Below are 16914 nucleotides of genomic sequence, written 5' to 3'. Positions count from 1 at the left end.
GCACTGGAAGCAGGGAGTCTTAACCAGTGGACCACCAGGGAAGTCCCCGAAGGAAGGCATTGTTGACAGCTGTCATTGGGAGTCTCTTTACTATAGGAGACAAATAAAAATTCCTCTCCTTTGAGTTTGTGACTAATTCCTATCACCCAATATCTTGGATGAAGAGTGCTTTTAGTTTTTGCAGCTAAATAGATACCCCAGGTTAAAATCCTATCATAATGGATTTTGTGATCTAGAGTTCTGTTAGCTTGGCAAGGGCCCTACATGATGCCAAGACTTTTCCATCACTCTTATAAAAGGCTTACCAGGTGTGCTATCTGTAAACAATTTTTATTTTATTTTTTAGTTACTGAAAAATTACTTTAAGTGGAGAGCAGAATGTCCAGAAATAAGTGCAGATCTCCACCCTAGAAGCATCCTTGGCCTCCTGAAGTCAGGCTACGTCGGTGTCCTGAGAGCCCGAGACCCCACCGGCAGCAAAGTTCTGATTTATAGAATTGGTAAGTCACACACTTCTCCTCTTTTCTATTTTTCTTGACTGCCATATCAGAAGCTTCCATGAGTTTATATTTAAGAGTTTAGCTTTTTAACTTTTAACTTGGGTTTTGTTGTTGTTGCTTAGTCACTAGGTCATTAAGTCATTAAGCAGGGCTCTCTTGGTGGCTCAGTGGTAAAGAATCTGCCTGCTAATTCAGGAGACAGGGTTTTGATCCCTGGTCTGGGAAGATTCTACATGCCTTGGAGCAACTGAGTCCATGTGCCACAACTACTGAACCTGTGCTCCTAAGCCCGGGAGATGCAACTACTGAGCTTAAGTGGTGTCCCAGTTACTGAATCCCGAAGGTTCTAGAGCCTGTGCTCAGCAACAAGAGAAGCCACCATAGCGAGAAGCCCACACAACACAACTACAGAGCAGCCCCTGCTCACCACAAGTACAGAAAAGCCCAAGCAGCAACAAAGACTCAGCATAGCCAAATAAATAAATAAACAAAGCTGTAAAAAACAAAGAGCAATCCCATTGTGCCTTCCTAGGAATACCTCTGATTATTGCTTCTGTTTCTTTGTCTTCATAATTTTCCATGCTATTATACACTACCCATTAACATCTAAATCTGTTAGGGTCAGCCAAAATTCCCTCCTCAATCCCATGAGACCGTTTGGCCTCCAACCCAGCCACCTCCCCACACTTCCCATTCTCAGCCACACTTTTTAAGTTAGTCATGTTCACTACTCACATTTTCTCATAGCTCCTCTCAACATCCCCTGGACTAGTTCCACTCCCATCTTTCTGCTGAAATGACCTGAGCAAATCATCAGTGATCATCTTTTCACAGCAAACCTCTTCCTCTCTGATACCACAGTCTCCTGGTGTTTTCTCCCAACTTAACTGACTATTCTTAGTCTCCTTCACTGGCACTACATATTCTACTTCAAATTCTGAAATTCTTTTAGACATTGGCCCCAGCTTCCTCTTCTTAGCTATATATCTCTGTACTACAACAGAGAGAACCGTTAAGTCCACAATAATCACTGCCATAGGCCTAGATATAACCACAAAATCCCTGAGATTTGTATCTTCAGCCCATCCTCTCTTTGTTTCTCAAAGCTCCAGACAACCAGTTCCCTGTCTCAGCTGTACCCGCCTGGACATTTCACCAGCACGATTTTAATGTGTTCAAAACTACCTATAATCTTTCCTTCCCCAAACACAACAAATGGTACCACCATTCTACCCGATTGTCCAAGCCAGAAACTTTGGTATTTTTAGAATTTTACCTTTCTTTAGTCATAAATCTTTTCCCTCCCTTCATCTTGTTAGGTATTGCATGAAACTTTTAATCTGAAGATTTGCATCTTTTTCCAGCTTTGGAAGAATTTTCCTTTCCCCTCTGTTGCCTATTATCTGTGTTTTTTGTCTTCCAGAACTCTGATGAGTTGGATTTTGAAACTTCTGTATCTAGCTGCCCATCTCGTACCTTTTTATTCATACATATTGACTTCTGGCTCTCCTATGCTAAAACTGAGAGAATTCCTCAGCTCGATATTCCAGACCTTTATTCACTTGTTGGCTGTGTGTTTTCTGACATTTGTCCTATTAACAGAGATTTGCTCAAATTGTCATTTTATTTCTAAGAACTCAATTGATTCTTTTTCATAATAGCCTCTTCTAATAGTAATAGCCTAGGGCTTCCCTGGTGGCTCTGACAGTAAAGAATCTGCCTGCAATGCAAGACAGCCAAGTATGATCCCTGGGTCGGGAAGATCCCCTAGAGGAGGGCATGGCAACCCACTCCAGTATTCTTGCCTGGAGAATCCCATGGACAGAGGAGCCTGGCGGGCTACAGTCCATGGGGTCGCAGAGTCGGACATGACTGAGTGACTAACACACACACAATAATAGCCTACAGTATCTTTATTTTTCCCCACTGAAACTATTTTGTTTCCTTTACCTTTTCTTGTTTTATTAGCTGTCTCCTTCTATTGTAATGCCTTTGTCTATTGAGTTGGATCCTTTCTTCTTTTGTGTGTCAGTATTTTTAAAAATGTTATAATTCGTAGTGGTTGCATATCTTTTTAATAGATCGCCTGCTTGCCTATCCATTACTGTCACTTTTGCCCACCATGGCCTCCCCCAGGACTAGTGGGGGAGGGGAGAGGATAAGAATTCAGCAACTCCTTAGCACAGGTATTCCTTGTTTTTCCTGGGTGGCTACCCTAGTGCTTCTTGACTTGACTTTCCAAGACCACACTCACTGTTCTAGCCTGTGTGGACATGACCGCTACACGCTGCTCATCATGGAGGGGTGTCAGAGAGAATCTACCTGCCTGTCTCACGCATTTCCCTTAGCAACAACCTCTGTGGTTACCATAGGACCCTGGCTACTCTTGGTAATCCAGAGCCTTGCTTTTCCCATTTTCAATACCTTTGAATGTGGAGCATATCCAGAGGCATTCCCACCTTCAGCCACAGCTCCGTCCTGCATATTTTGTGCTGTAGTTTCATCTGGCCATCAGACACAGCCTGCATTCATTCTTTTATTTTCCCCATGCCCTTAGGAATCTGTTCTTCTTCTTCTTTTTTTAATGTGGACAAGGAGACACATGTGTGATCCCTGGGTCAGGAAGAGCTCCTGGTGAAGGGAACGGCAACCCTCTCCAATATTCTTGCCTGGAGAATCTCATGGACAGAGGCGCCTGGTGGACTATAGTCCATGGGGGTCACAAAAAAGTAGGACACAACTGAGTGACTAACACTTTCACTTTTTTTTTAAAAACGTCTTTATTGAATTTGTTACAATATGGTTTCTGTTTTATGTTTTGGCTTTTGGACCCCAACGCATGTGGGATCTTAGCTCCCAGGGATTGAACCCTCCCCTGCTACACTGGAAGGCAAAGTCCTAACCACTGGACCACCAGGGAAGTTGAAAGAATCTGTTTTTTACTAGCGATTTGAGGGAGGGAGGGAAAAGCAGGCTCATGTTCTTGGACCACCAATTTGATCTGTTATTCTATTCATGATCTTCGTATATGTACTATTTCTATTGATCTTGAAATCTAAAAAGAATCCATTTCCTTCTGTAAATCTTTCTGATCCTTTATTCTTCACACAGTACTGAGATATAAGTTTTTACATTTTTTTTTTTCAGCACACTGGGACCCAAAAGTTTTCACAGCTTATGATGCATTTCGTGTGAGTCTCATCACGTCGGAGCTTATTGTCCAGGAGGTAGAGACACAGCGAAATGGAATCAAGGCTGTCTTTGATTTGGAAGGCTGGCAGTTTGCTCATGCCTTTCAAATTACCCCCTCTGTAGCCAAGAAGATTGCTGCTGTTCTCACAGTAAGTGTGTAGTCTATTCAGGATTGTTTTCGTTCCATCGCTCACTCGTGTGACCTCATGAACTGCAAGCACACCAGGCTTTCCTGTCTTCACTGTCTCCTGGAGTTTGCTCAAACTCATGTCCATTGAGTCGGTGATGCCGTCCAACCATCCCATCCTCTGTCATCCCCTTCTCCTCCTGCCTTCAATCTTTCCCAGCATCAGTCTTTTCCAACGAGTCAGCTCTTCACATCAGGTGGATAAAATATTGGAGTTCCAACTTCAGCATCGGGTTGATTTCCTTTAGGATTGACTGGTTTGATCTCCTTGCTGTCCAAGGTACTGTCTTCAGGATAATGCTTCCAAATATTAAATATAAATTTAGTTGTGTGTTAAAGAGAAGGGATAGTATATTTATTGGGCTTCCTTGGTACCTCAGCTGGTAAGGAATCTGCTTGCAATGGAGGAGACCCTTGTTTGACTCCTGGGTCAGAAAGATCCCTGAAGAAGGGATAGGCTACCCACTCCAGTATTCTTGAGCTTCACTGGTGGCTCAGACAATAATGCAGGAGACCTGGGTTTGATCCCTGGGTTGGCAAGATCTCCTGGAGGAGGGCATGGCAATCCACTCCATTTATTGGGCTTCCCAGGTGATGCTAGTGGTAAAGTCTCTTTCTGCCAAGAGACTCGGGTTCAATTCCTGCATCAGGAAGATCCCCTGGAGTAGGAAGTGGTTCCCTACTCCAATATTCTTACCTGGGAAATCCCATGGATGGAGGAACCTGGTGACCTATAGTCCATGGGCTGCAAAGAGTCAGACAAGACTGAGTGACTGAGCACAATCACACACATAAGTACATTTATTAGAAAATTAAATAAAATTTTAGAAGAGATACATAGAATTCAATAATGGTAAGAGGAAGTAAAATTATTATTTCAAAAAGAAAGAATGTTGCAACAAACTGAAAATATGTTCAAAATTTCAAACCACAGAATTCATACATTTAAACAAGAATGTGATGACTTTATCTGTCATTAAAATTTTGTTCCTAAATTAAAAATTGACTCAAAAAATAATATTGATAACAATGATAATATACAACAAAGTGTCATATAGGTTTGGTTGGTATAGATTGAACAGTTCATTCCAGAAAATAAGTCTTAAAAATGGCCATCATCTTTGACCCAGTAATCCTACTGTGGAAATCTAGCCAAGGAATAATCTTAAATATAGCAAAGACTTTGTGTATAATAATGATGGTTTACTCTGTGCTGGATACTTTACTGAATGTTTTAAATGCATTACCGTTTAATGGCTACACCAAAAGCTTATGACATATGACTATTTTTTTCCATTTTACACATTATTTTACTATGTCAGAGAGGTGACATGCTGCTGCTACTGCTAAGTCACTTCAGTCGTGTCTGACTCTGTGTGACCCCATAGACGGCAGCTCACCAGGCTTCCCCGTCCCTGGGATTCTCCAGGCAAGAACACTGAAGTGGGTTGCCATTTCCTTCTCCAAAGCATGAAAGTGAAAAGTGAAAGGGAAGTCACTCAGTCGTGTCCGACTCTTCACGACCCCATGGACTGCAGCCTACCAGGCTCCTCTGTCCATGGGATTTTCCAGGCAAGAGTACTGAAGTGGAGTGCCAGTGCCTTCTCCGAGAAGAAAATTAGAAACAGCTTATTTATCCAGAAATAGGAAAAGGGTTACTTGGACGATGATACAGCCACTTGACAGATTATAGCTTCAATATTTAAAACCCACTATGTTTACAAAAATTGTGTTATGTCTGTGAAACAAAACAGGGTGTAAATTATTTAGAGAGCATAATGGAAATTATGTTTAAAATAAAATTATTCATAGAAAGAACCTGAAAGGAAAAGTGACAATTTGGTAACACATCTCTAAAAGCTGTGTGTTGAAAAAAAAAAAAGAAAAGAATTTTGCATAAAAGAACCTTGGCAGGAAAAAATTAACAACACATCTTTGGTTAGGGAAACTGCTGATAATGTTTTTCTTTCAATTCTTAACTTTGTAACCTTAGAAAAAAGCTGATATTACTTTGATATGAAAGACTTATACCTGTGTCAAAAGTTTAAAAGTGAAAAAAAAGTTTAAGTGTTTGTTTATTGTACTTTTTCTTTTGAAGGAAACTTTTATGAAAGTTTTTTTTCCTCAAAATAAAAATTTGAAGGGAAAAGTTAAATATAAATATACAAGCGACTCACTGATTTTTCAAAAGCACATTTATATGTGATTGGGGGAGACATGTTCTGTGTCTTATTTATGAAATATGCATGTATTTCTTTAAATACTTTGCCTAAGTTACATGGTGAAAACTTTTCTTACTCTAGGGACAGCGAACTATAAATTAGGCTATTGTGTTGATGGCATAATTTTGAAAATTAAATCACACTTTAGGTATTGCTGTACATTTAGCAAGTGTTCAAAAAAGGGGTTTGTTGATAGGATCACATATTGATTTATGTTTTGTTATTAATAAGACATTTTCTTTATTTTCAAAAGGATTCCTTTCCATTAAAAGTTCGTGGTATCCATTTGATAAATGAGCCAATAATTTTCCATGCTGTCTTTTCCATGATTAAACCATTTCTGACTGAAAAAATTAAGGAACGGGTGAGTAAAACATTTTCAAATCACAATTCTTCTGTATTATATGTTCCACTCCTTTTAAAATTTAAGAATAGCTCTCTTATTACCACCCTTCCCCTGACACACACAGAGCATTATCCAAGTGTTTTGAATATTTAATAATCCAACTACTTTTATAAATAAAAATTTCTTTTTAATTAAAATCAAATACCAGATCTCCCATACATGGTTGGTGAGACTGCAAAATGATATATTCCCTATAGAGGGAAGTGTGGCCATAGTTATAAAAATTACAACCTTCACATTTCTGAGATTTTTTTCCAAAGATATACTCATGGGGCTTCCCTAGTGGCTCAGATGGTAAAGAATTCACAGGCTAATGCAACAGACACTGGTTTGATACCTGGGTCAGGAAGATCCCCTGGAGGAGGGCAGGGCAACACATTCCAGTATTCTTGCCTGGGAAATCCCATGGACAGAGGAGCCTGGTGGACTACAGTTCATGAGGTTGCAGAGTCAGACACTACTTAGCAATAAAACAACAACAAATAACTGCTCATAAACAAAATTATATATACAATTCATTGTAGCAAAAGATTGGAAACTATCAAGTGTATCATGAGGGAACTGGTTAAATAAGCTATGATACATCCACACAATGGAACACAGTACGACTTGCAGGATGTATTGGGAAGTGAAATAAGACCATGCAGAATAATGTTTATGTTATACTACCTTTTGTATAAAAAGGGAAGACATCAGAAACTATAGTTTTATTTGCATAAAAGTTATCCTCAAAAAGGATATACAACAACCAAATTGTTTACTCAGTATAGAACAGAAGCAAGTTATGGATGGAGTGGATGAGGTTAGGGTTGGGAGCAAGACACTGTCTTGCTGTCTTTTATCTTGTTTTGATTTCTAGCCATGTGAATGTATTATTTATGTAAATAATAAATGTACTTATATTAGACATGTGTAACTGAAAACCGCAGTACCCAAAGTGTGTGACTTAATGTCATGTTAGTTAAAGCAAAGAGATTTGATGTTTTATTACCTATCTTGTGGAGTCTTAGCTCAGGTGGTATCACTTGGAATTTTTCAAGTGTTCACAATAGAATCTGAGTTCCCCAAAATGGCAACCATTCTTCTGCATGAATCTGTAAAGGATAATTTTTTTTTTGTTTAGCCATGCCACATGGCTTGTGGGATCTTAGTTCTCCCACAAGAGATCAAACCTGTGCCTTCTCCAGTGGAAGTTCAGAGTCTAACCACTGGATCTTTCCAAGGAATTCCTTTAAAGGATAATTTTTAGAGCATAATATTTAGACAAATGTTGGCAACATCTAATGCAAGGACACAAACAGGTTTTAAAGGCTTTGATGATTTAAATCTCAAAAATTACTTAAATATAAGTACTGATAATGTGAGTAATAACATATTTGGAATTTTAGAAAGTATATTCTTTCAGATTCTGAAAATGTATTATCTTGCATCTTCTCAGAAAATTATGACCATAGAGCTTCATTTGAGGTTTTCCAGTAGGTATTTCTGTCTGTCTTTAAGAGGAACCACCCCTATTCTTTCATTTTTATAAAAGTCAATTTTTTGTTCATTTTTTCCTCTCTTCAATATAGTTTGATAATAGCTGGCCATCTCTGTAGAACTCTGAAAGACATAAAAATAAGTATTTCTATTTTGAGTTATATTTTGGATCACAAAAACCCCAAGATATAGCAATAAATTGAACCTAATAAACAGGATAACATGAGCAAGAAAAGAAGAAAAATTTAAAATTGAGAAGTTAAGTGGAGCATTTCAGTGGAAGTTAATTGACATGAAACAGATTTGCCAAAATGAGGAGGGTGAGGAAGACCAAATCTTGCCACTTTCTCCCTTTAAATGTTTTGGCAATACTCTGTGAATGATCTTATTTCCTCTTTCTTGAAGTGATAGTAGAATTTTTGAATTAAACATTTCTGAAAAAATCAAGAATTGGGACTGTGAGGTTCCTGAGTACAAGAAACTTGTTTCATTCCTCTTTCAGTCTTTGTATCCTAGCACATGAAGTGAAAGTGGAAGTCTTAGTTGCTCAGTCATGTCCTACTCTTTGCGACCCCCCTGGACTGTAGCCCGCCAGGCCCTTCTGTCCATGAAATTTGCCAGGCAAGAACACTGGAGTGGAGAGCCATTCCCTTCTTGAGGGGAACTTCCTGATCCAGGGATCGAATCCAGGTTTCCCATATCGCAGGCAGATTCTTTACCATCTGAGCCACCAGGGAAGCCTCAACCCTAGCACATCAGTTCAGTTCAGTTCAGTCCAGTCGCTCAGTCCTGTCCAACTCTTTGCGACCCCCATGAATCGCAGCACGCCAGGCCTCTCTGTCCATCACAAACTCCCGGAGTTCACTCAGACTCACGTCCATCGAGTCAGTGATGCCATCCAGCCATCTCATCCTCTGTCGTCCCCTTCTCCTCCTGCCCCCAATCTCTCCCAGCATCAGAGTCTTTTCCAATGAGTCAGCTCTTCGCATGAGGTAGCCAAAGTACTGGAGTTTCAGCTTCAGCATCATTCCCTCCAAAGAAATCCCAGGGCTGATCTCCTTCAGAATGGACTGGTTGGATCTCCTTGCAGTCCAAGGGACTCTCAAGAGTCTTCTCCAACACCACAGTTCAAAAGCATCAGTTCTTCAGTGCTCAGCCTTCTTCACAGTCCAACTCTCACATCCATACATGACCACAGGAAAAACCATAGCCTTGACTAGACGGACCTTTGTTGGCAAAGTAATGTCAACCCTAGCACATAGCAGGTGCTTATTAGAAGACTGAATTTACACATGAACCCTAGCAGATAAGTAAAGGTTGTTTATATATTTGTAACAAGATGTGCTTTTAATCAAAGTTTCCAAGTCTTTAACTTCAGGACATTATATGATGAATTTATATAGTTTAAAATGTTTGAAAATTTAAGTTCTCAACCATCATAATTACTCTTAATTTATTAGCCAAAGACTATCTGTCAACTGTACTACATAAATTATTCCCCACATACCTAGTTGTGTGCTCAAATGTATGCTTTTGATGAGAACTAATAAAAAGAAATACACTTTTATCATCTACAGAAATATTTCAGGATATTCCACCTTTTGCTAAGAATCACCAATACATTAGTAGGGAACAGAAGGTATAAAATAATTTCCAAAAATTATTTATTATTTATTTCTGGCTGTGCCGGGCCTTTGTCGCTGCGCAGGCTTGTCTCTAGTTGCGGTGAGCAGGGGCTAGTCTCTAGTTGTGGTGCATGGGCTTCTCACTGCAGTGGCTTCTCTTGCTGCAGAGCACAGGCTCTAGGGTGTGGGGGCTTCAGTAGTTGTGGCTCCTGGGCTCTGGAACACAGCTCAATAGTTGTGGCACATAGGGTTAGTTGCTCCTTGGCATGTGGCATCCTCGTGGACCAGAGATCAAACCCGTGTCTCCTGCATTGACAGGTAGATTCTTTACCACTGAGCCACCAGGGAAACCCCCTGATAAGAACTAATAAAAAGAAGTACACTTTAATCATCTACAGAACCATTCCAGGATATTCGATCTTTTGCTAAGAATCACCAATACATTAATAGGAAATAGAATGTATGAAATGATTTTATTTAGTTTTAAAACTCTACTTTTGAAAGAAAAAGTATCTTTTTATAAATTCTGAATAGTTATAAGGATGCAAATATAAGAAAATAGTAAGATGAGCAGCTTCATCAGCTGCTGCTGCTGCTGCTAAGTCGCTTCAGTTGTGTCTGACTCTGTGCGACCCCATAGACAGCAGCCCACCAGGCTCCCCCGTCCCTGGGATTCTCCAGGCAAGAACACTGAAGTGGGTTGCCGTTTCCTTCTCCAATGCATGAACCTGAAAAGTGAAAGTGAAGTCGCTCAGTTCTGTCTGACTCTGAGCGACCCCATGGACTGCAGCCTACCAGGCTCCTCTGTCCATGGGATTTTCCAGGCAGAAGTACTGGAGTGGGGTGCCATTGCCTTTTCCATCTAAACTTATAAGTAAAATTATTGGCTTCATAAGCAGAGGGACAAATGATGCAGATACTACATCATTTGTCCCGACATACTACATGTTCTTCTGTCTTAGATGTGATGAGAATACCTCGTTTTATGATGTTGAGTTTCTGCTGGAAATGCCTCTGCTATACTGGGAGGCAGAGGGCATATCTTCTAAAACATTTTGTCTGTTTCAGATTCATATGCATGGGGACAACTACAAGCAAAGCTTACTCCAGTATTTCCCAGACATTCTTCCACTGGAATACGGTGGTGAAGAGTACTCCATAGAGGACATCTGTCAGGAGTGGACAAATTTTATAATGAAGTCGGAAAATTATCTCAGCAGCATTTCACAGACGGTTAAAGGAGAAGTTGTTACTTGATGTGAAAGGTTTCCTGATTAAAAATTCATGACTGAGATCCTATCTGGTTATATGAATGAAAGGAAGGGAATCTTTAAATTAATGCTTTTCTGATTTTTTTTTTTTTAATGTAAAAATCTTTTAACTTGAGCAACGTGGGTATTTGGGAAACTTCTTTACTTTTTAAGTATCTTTTCTTTACCTTAGAAGTAATTAAATGTTAGTATACCTTAAAAGCATAGAAGAGGTTCCTTTTTTGGCATTTGAAAGAAAGTTATCTCTGAAGTACCGTCATGTGTACATTTGTGTTTACGGTTTTATTTTTAAAAACTTTTCTGGTTATATAGGTTTAATTATAAATGAATACATAGTCCACTGAAGAGAAATATTAGCACAAATCAACTGACTATAAAAATCTATTCACACTTTTTTAGGTGTGTCAGATGAGACTATAATTCAGATTGAAGTCTGAGTACAGTTTTACATAGTTATTTCCACGGGCCACCAAGCTAGTTCACCTCAGGGAAATTCTATTTAGCATATCTGCACAATAGAAACTTTTGAATGAAGTCCATATGCAATAAACTATTATACGCTGCATCAGGTCTCTATGAAATTATTCATGTTGATACAATTAACTCCATAGAAATTCAGAGATGGAATAATATTTGGTTGCCATATACATGGACTCTATTTTTAACTAAACAGTAACATGACTACACAAGGGGAAGGGAATGTTTACATTGTAAAACCAGTCAGTTACATCTGGAACTTTTCAGACTATGCATGAAATAATTTAGGTTTTACTATATTATCAGAACATTCTAGCCAAATCCTACAATTCATATTCACTTAAAAAAATCAGTAGTTAAAATGTGCTGTTTGTACTGTAGCTATGTTAATGCATATTTCATTTATTGAGAAAGATATGTCAATATAACTTTCAATTTATGACAATTTTTACAGTATAATTTTGAATTTTATTTTAAACCTAATGAAAGAACACAGGATACAAAATTTGTTAAACATGTTTTAGCTTAGTTGGGTTTCAACATTAATCATACAATATTAGCTTTGTGAAAGACTATGTAAAGGCTGTTTTTCTTTATAAGAAAATTATTCTAATCAGATGAGTTGGTACTTATGATTCTTTGTACATACATCTGTAAAAAATCAAATGATTATGAATGTTCTTTAGAGAACGTCTTTGTGATTTAGCATTGGGAAGCTAACTGTACATTATAATTTTTGTTAAAAAAATTAGATCATGCTTGTTTTCTAAAAAATGATAAAACCTTTATAAAATCATAAATTTAAAACTGTTTAATTAAAAATAACAGCAGAATAAAAACACTTAAAAAGTGTAAATAACAGCAACAACAAAAAGCTCTAATTTACCCAACTTTTATTCTTACATGGTTTACATCACAAAGTTCCACTTCATTCACATTTTGGGAACTTAAACCACTTTCTTCTGACTCTATAAAGGAATGATTACTTTAGCACAATAGATAGTATTTTTAAATGTCTTTTAAATATTATTCATGGGTGATGTTATTAACAGTAAATAGAATTAAAGTAAGTCAATCAACAGAAGTACATTTCATGATAGGATTTTGAATTTTTTATGGAATGCAGTGATTCACTGAGGAACATTACAACAATGTAAAATAAACAAGCAGTTTTATAAGGTGGCACGATAAATCACTATTGAATTGTCTCTATTACTTTACAGTAATTGCACCAGAAGTGCCTTTTAAAAGACTAACATGTGCTCATTGTTACTGAACTGCAAGATAATGTTTGTTCGAATATTGTTCAAAACAAAATAAAGATTTTTCACTCAAACTATAGCTGTTGGTTGTCCATTTTTAAATAAGAATACTAGGTATTCTTTTTCAAAAACTGCTTTTCCTTACAGAAAAGCTTAAGAAAAAAGTATCATCCATCTAGTTGTCCTCAATTTCAATTGCAGACTGGTTCCCCCACTTCCACCACCGCTGCTCAGTTCAATACCACTTTCCCCGGTGTTGTTATGCTTAAAGGGACCACAGATTAATTTCATAAAATTAAGCCATGCATACTTTCAAAAGTTAAAACTTAAGTGATAAAAGCCAGAGTATATCACTTCATCAGATAATTTGATTTGGAAACTATCAGCCCAGATCATGATTTCAGATTATCAATATATTTCCCTTATGGAAATAACACAGAAGTCCTAGAGCAAGTAATCGTTTTGCTACCCACCTAAATCAAGCCAGCAGCTCACAAAACTGGTCAAACATACAAACCTCAAACTCAGCAAACTAGTAAGGTGATGTCTGAAATACTTTTGCTAAGTTGCTCAGGCTCCTCTGTCCATGGGATTCTCCAGGCAAGAATACTGTGGGTTGCCATTTCCTCCTCCAGGGGATCTTCCCAACCCAGGGAATCTTCCCAACCCAGGGATCAAACCTGCATCTCCTGCATTCCTAATTGATACAAACCTCCACTTAGAAAATAAATAAGACATAGAGATGTCATATATAACATTTTATTGTAATAAATTTGTATGGAGTCAGATGGTTACTAGATGTATTGTGGTGAACATTTCCTAAGGTATGCAAATATCAAATCACTTTGATCACACTTAACATACTCTTGTACATCAATTGTATTTCAAGAAATAAAGGCCTTTTCTTCTAACTCCAGGATCAGGGTCATCTATGAGTCTATTTTATCTTTCTTATTAGATTACTAGTACATATTTCTGTTCCTTCATATTTTAAATAATATTTTATGTTGGACACTGTGTTTAGCTGTAGAGTAACATCTGTAGGTAATATCTCAGATCAGCGACAGCTCTTCCTTTCCTTGATTTGTCAGGTATCACGAGAGCCTAGTAAATCCATCAGGTCTTGAGCTGGGTTGTAGATTTGAGGATTCAGGCTATCTCAGGTTCATTCCCATTCTTCATGATTGATCCACTTGGGTTTTATGGTGTCTTGGATGTTCTCCTTTTTCTTAACAATTCCTTCAACAGATGTTTTAGTGGTGGCAACTGTGTGTATGTGGGGGTGAAGTGGGGTCATTGCCATGACTTATTTCTCTTTATTTCCCCCTTTATCTCCTTCTTTCCCTTCACTGTCCTCTCTTGAAGGGACACTACCTGCTTGTCAAAGCAGCTGTTTTGTCCTCAGAAACAATACTTACCTGAAGTTGCCATCTCTGGCTCCTTCCTGACAGCCAGTACTAACCCTCTAAGAGGGCTTCCCAGGGGTAGGGCTTCAGCCATAAAGAACCCACCTGCCAATGCAGGAGCTGCAGGAGACACAGGTTCCATCCCTGGGTGGGGAAGATCCCCTGGACGAGGAAATGGCAACTCGCTCCACTATTCTTGTCTGGAGAATCCTCATGGACAGAGGAGCCTGGCGGGCCATGTTCATAGGGCTGCACAGTCAGACACTACTGAGCTCCTGAGCACAGGCATACACAGCCTTCCAAGACCTAGCCTGTGCTCAGTATCCTGGCATTTCATGTTTGACATGTTCTTTCAGGGCTTGATTTTGCCTATGCTTTGTCTAAATTACTTGCTCCTCTTTCCTCCTTTTCAAAGAGGAAGCCTTGCATCCTCTGCTCTCAGCATCGGAGTCTTGCAGCAGTGGAGAAAACTTGCTGGAGTTTGCTACTTAGCAGTCTTTCTGTTAATTTGATGTTTGTGGTGCCCTCCATCTCCAAGTATTGTTAAAGGCGTATATCATGTGTAACTTTATTTTAAACTCCTTGTATATCTCATGGTTTTTCTTAAGATCTGTAGACAGATTCTGGCTTAGGCAGTTGACATAAGTCTCTGGACACCAGCATAACTTATCTGTTACTTCTTATTGGTATAAAATTAACTCTGTTGATGTGCCATATGCCAAGCTGCTTCAGTCATGTCCATCTCTTAGTGACATTATGGATTGTAGCCCACCAGGCTCCTCTCTCCATGGGATTCTCCAGGCAAGAATAATGCAGTGGGTTACCATTTCCTCCTCCAGGGGATCATCTTGACCTAGGGATCGAACCTGCTCCTCCTCTCTTACAGCTCCTACATTGGCAGGTGGGTCCTTTACCATTAGCACCACCAACTCTGTTGATAACCAGCTCCAATTTATTAATTTTCATGCATTCTAAATATCAGTTAATTATACAATGTATTCATTCTTTTATTTATAATGATTTAAGTTGCACTTAATATTTCACTATTACAAGAGAATGCTACAAAGAACATACTTGTATATGTTTATTTATTCACACATGCAGGCATTTCTGTAGGGCAAATACTAAGTCTAAAAAACGCTGTGTTATACACTATGTGCACCTTCCCTTTTACCACATATTGCCTAATTGCTCCCAAAAACAGTTGTAATACTTTACAATTCTACCAGCAGTGTTGAGACTTCTTGTTTTTCTACACCCTTATTATCAAGGGTACACTTTTTTACACTTCTGTCATTCTGATGGATGTGACATACTATCTTGTTGTAATCTGCATTTCCCTGATGACTAGTGAACCTTTGTCTTTTCATATTATTTTCCTAGTTTTCTATTAGGTTGTTATTCTTTCTTGTTCATTTAGTTCTTTGTACATGCTAGAAATAAACATCTTTGAAATTCTGTATTTTGTAAATATATCTTCCAAATTTGTGCCTTATCTTCAATTCATTTAGTTAAACAGAAGTTTTAAAATTATAACATCATTTAATCTACCAATTTCTTCCACTAACATGTTTTTTAGAAATATGTTTTCTGAAATTCCATCAACGTCATGGACACACAGTCCTATATTTTCTCATCAAAGTATAACAGTTTGCCTTTTACGTTTGTATCTTTACTCACCTAGAGTTTATTTTTGTGTATAATGAGAGGTAATACTTTTTTTCCTATGTGGACAGACAATTGCTCACAACTTCATACTGGTACAGTTTCCTCATCTGTTCATCTGAGTTCAAAACAAGCCAAATATGTAGGGCCTTTCACAAACACATCCATTCAGCTTATCGCTCACCACGCCCTTCCAGAGCAGCATTATTATCTTAACAAAGCATACGACATATTGCATTCTCTCTTCTTGAAATACATTCTCTTCACAAATCCTGTTCTCTCTTTTCCTTACAAAACTCCAAACTTCTAAGACGAAAAAACAAGGCATTGCCCAATTAATCTTTGCATCCTCTATATTTGGCCTTGAGTTGATTATCAAATACTCTTCTATTCTGATTTTCACCCTTATAGGTGGGAACTCCCAGTATAAGCCATATCTTTATATTTTGGTTTTCACATAGAAAGAAAAAGCTTACCTTTCATCTACTAGCCCACCAAAACAAGTTCAGTGTTTCTAAATCTCTTTTCAAATTTGAAACAGAAACCTCAAAAAAACTTTTAGTGATTAGGAACCCAAGTCACCCTTTGTGCCCTGTTGGAGAACAGTCTGCTAAAGTTAGGAGGCACCGTGTGCGGGCCTGGCCTGGACTTGTTTTTGTCGTGATGCCAGGAGTGGGCCCCTCCTTGACCCAGTTCTGAGCTGAGGCGATGCTCGTGGGCGTGTTCACATCTATCGGGCTTTCCTCATCTTCTCTTCGTTTGGTCCAGAAGCCTCTACCTGCACGCAAATGGCAGGACGCGGAAACTACCTCCCAAGTCACCAACCATCCCTGATGGAAAGCGGGGGTGTCCAACTCCGCTGCCAGCATTCCTCAAGACGACTTTGGCGCAAAGTTCTCAGGCGACTTCTAGAACCTCTCGCCAGCCTCCCCCGCTGCCTGGTTACCAATCAGGTCAGGCTGCAATCCAGCGCTCCCCACTCGACCGCGGGACCCTGCGCCCCAGTTAGTTCCGGGTGACTTCAGGTCACGTCGAGGAAACAGCTGAAAGGGCGGGCTCGAGTACGCGGATCCCACCGCACTTTCCTGAGCCCCCGCAGACGCCGCGGGGCGGGCTGGGGGCCAGGGGTCCGGGCGGCCGCGGAGCGATGGGGTAGGCGCGGCCTCTGGGTCCCCGGAGTCGCCCGCCCTTGCGGCCCCAGCGCACATGCGCCCGGACGGCC

At 39.2% G+C, this 16914-nt stretch overlaps 1 protein-coding gene and 1 long non-coding RNA gene across 2 annotated transcripts in view; one reads left to right on the top strand and one right to left on the bottom strand.

Annotated features, from left to right (window-relative positions):
• Positions 1-12695, top strand: part of TTPA (alpha tocopherol transfer protein) — a 29898-nt gene extending 17203 nt beyond the window's left edge. Inside the window, exons 2-5 of the mRNA XM_070802590.1 lie at positions 347-500; positions 3648-3841; positions 6355-6465; positions 10680-12695. Of these exons, the coding sequence (XP_070658691.1) occupies positions 347-500; positions 3648-3841; positions 6355-6465; positions 10680-10868 (648 nt within the window). The 3' untranslated portion in view covers positions 10869-12695. The remainder of the gene's footprint in view (positions 1-346; positions 501-3647; positions 3842-6354; positions 6466-10679) is intronic.
• LOC139186903 (uncharacterized) lies at positions 12236-16914 on the bottom strand. Its single transcript, XR_011570584.1, has 2 exons — positions 16169-16914; positions 12236-13318 (listed from the first exon to the last, which is right to left on the bottom strand). It is a non-coding gene; the product is annotated as an uncharacterized lncRNA (long non-coding RNA).

The sequence above is a fragment of the Bos indicus genome, chromosome 14, assembly GCF_029378745.1.
Source record: "Bos indicus isolate NIAB-ARS_2022 breed Sahiwal x Tharparkar chromosome 14, NIAB-ARS_B.indTharparkar_mat_pri_1.0, whole genome shotgun sequence".
NCBI lineage: Eukaryota > Metazoa > Chordata > Mammalia > Artiodactyla > Bovidae > Bos > Bos indicus.
Note: the sequence above shows the minus strand (reverse complement) of the source record. Positions and strands in the feature narration are given on the sequence as shown.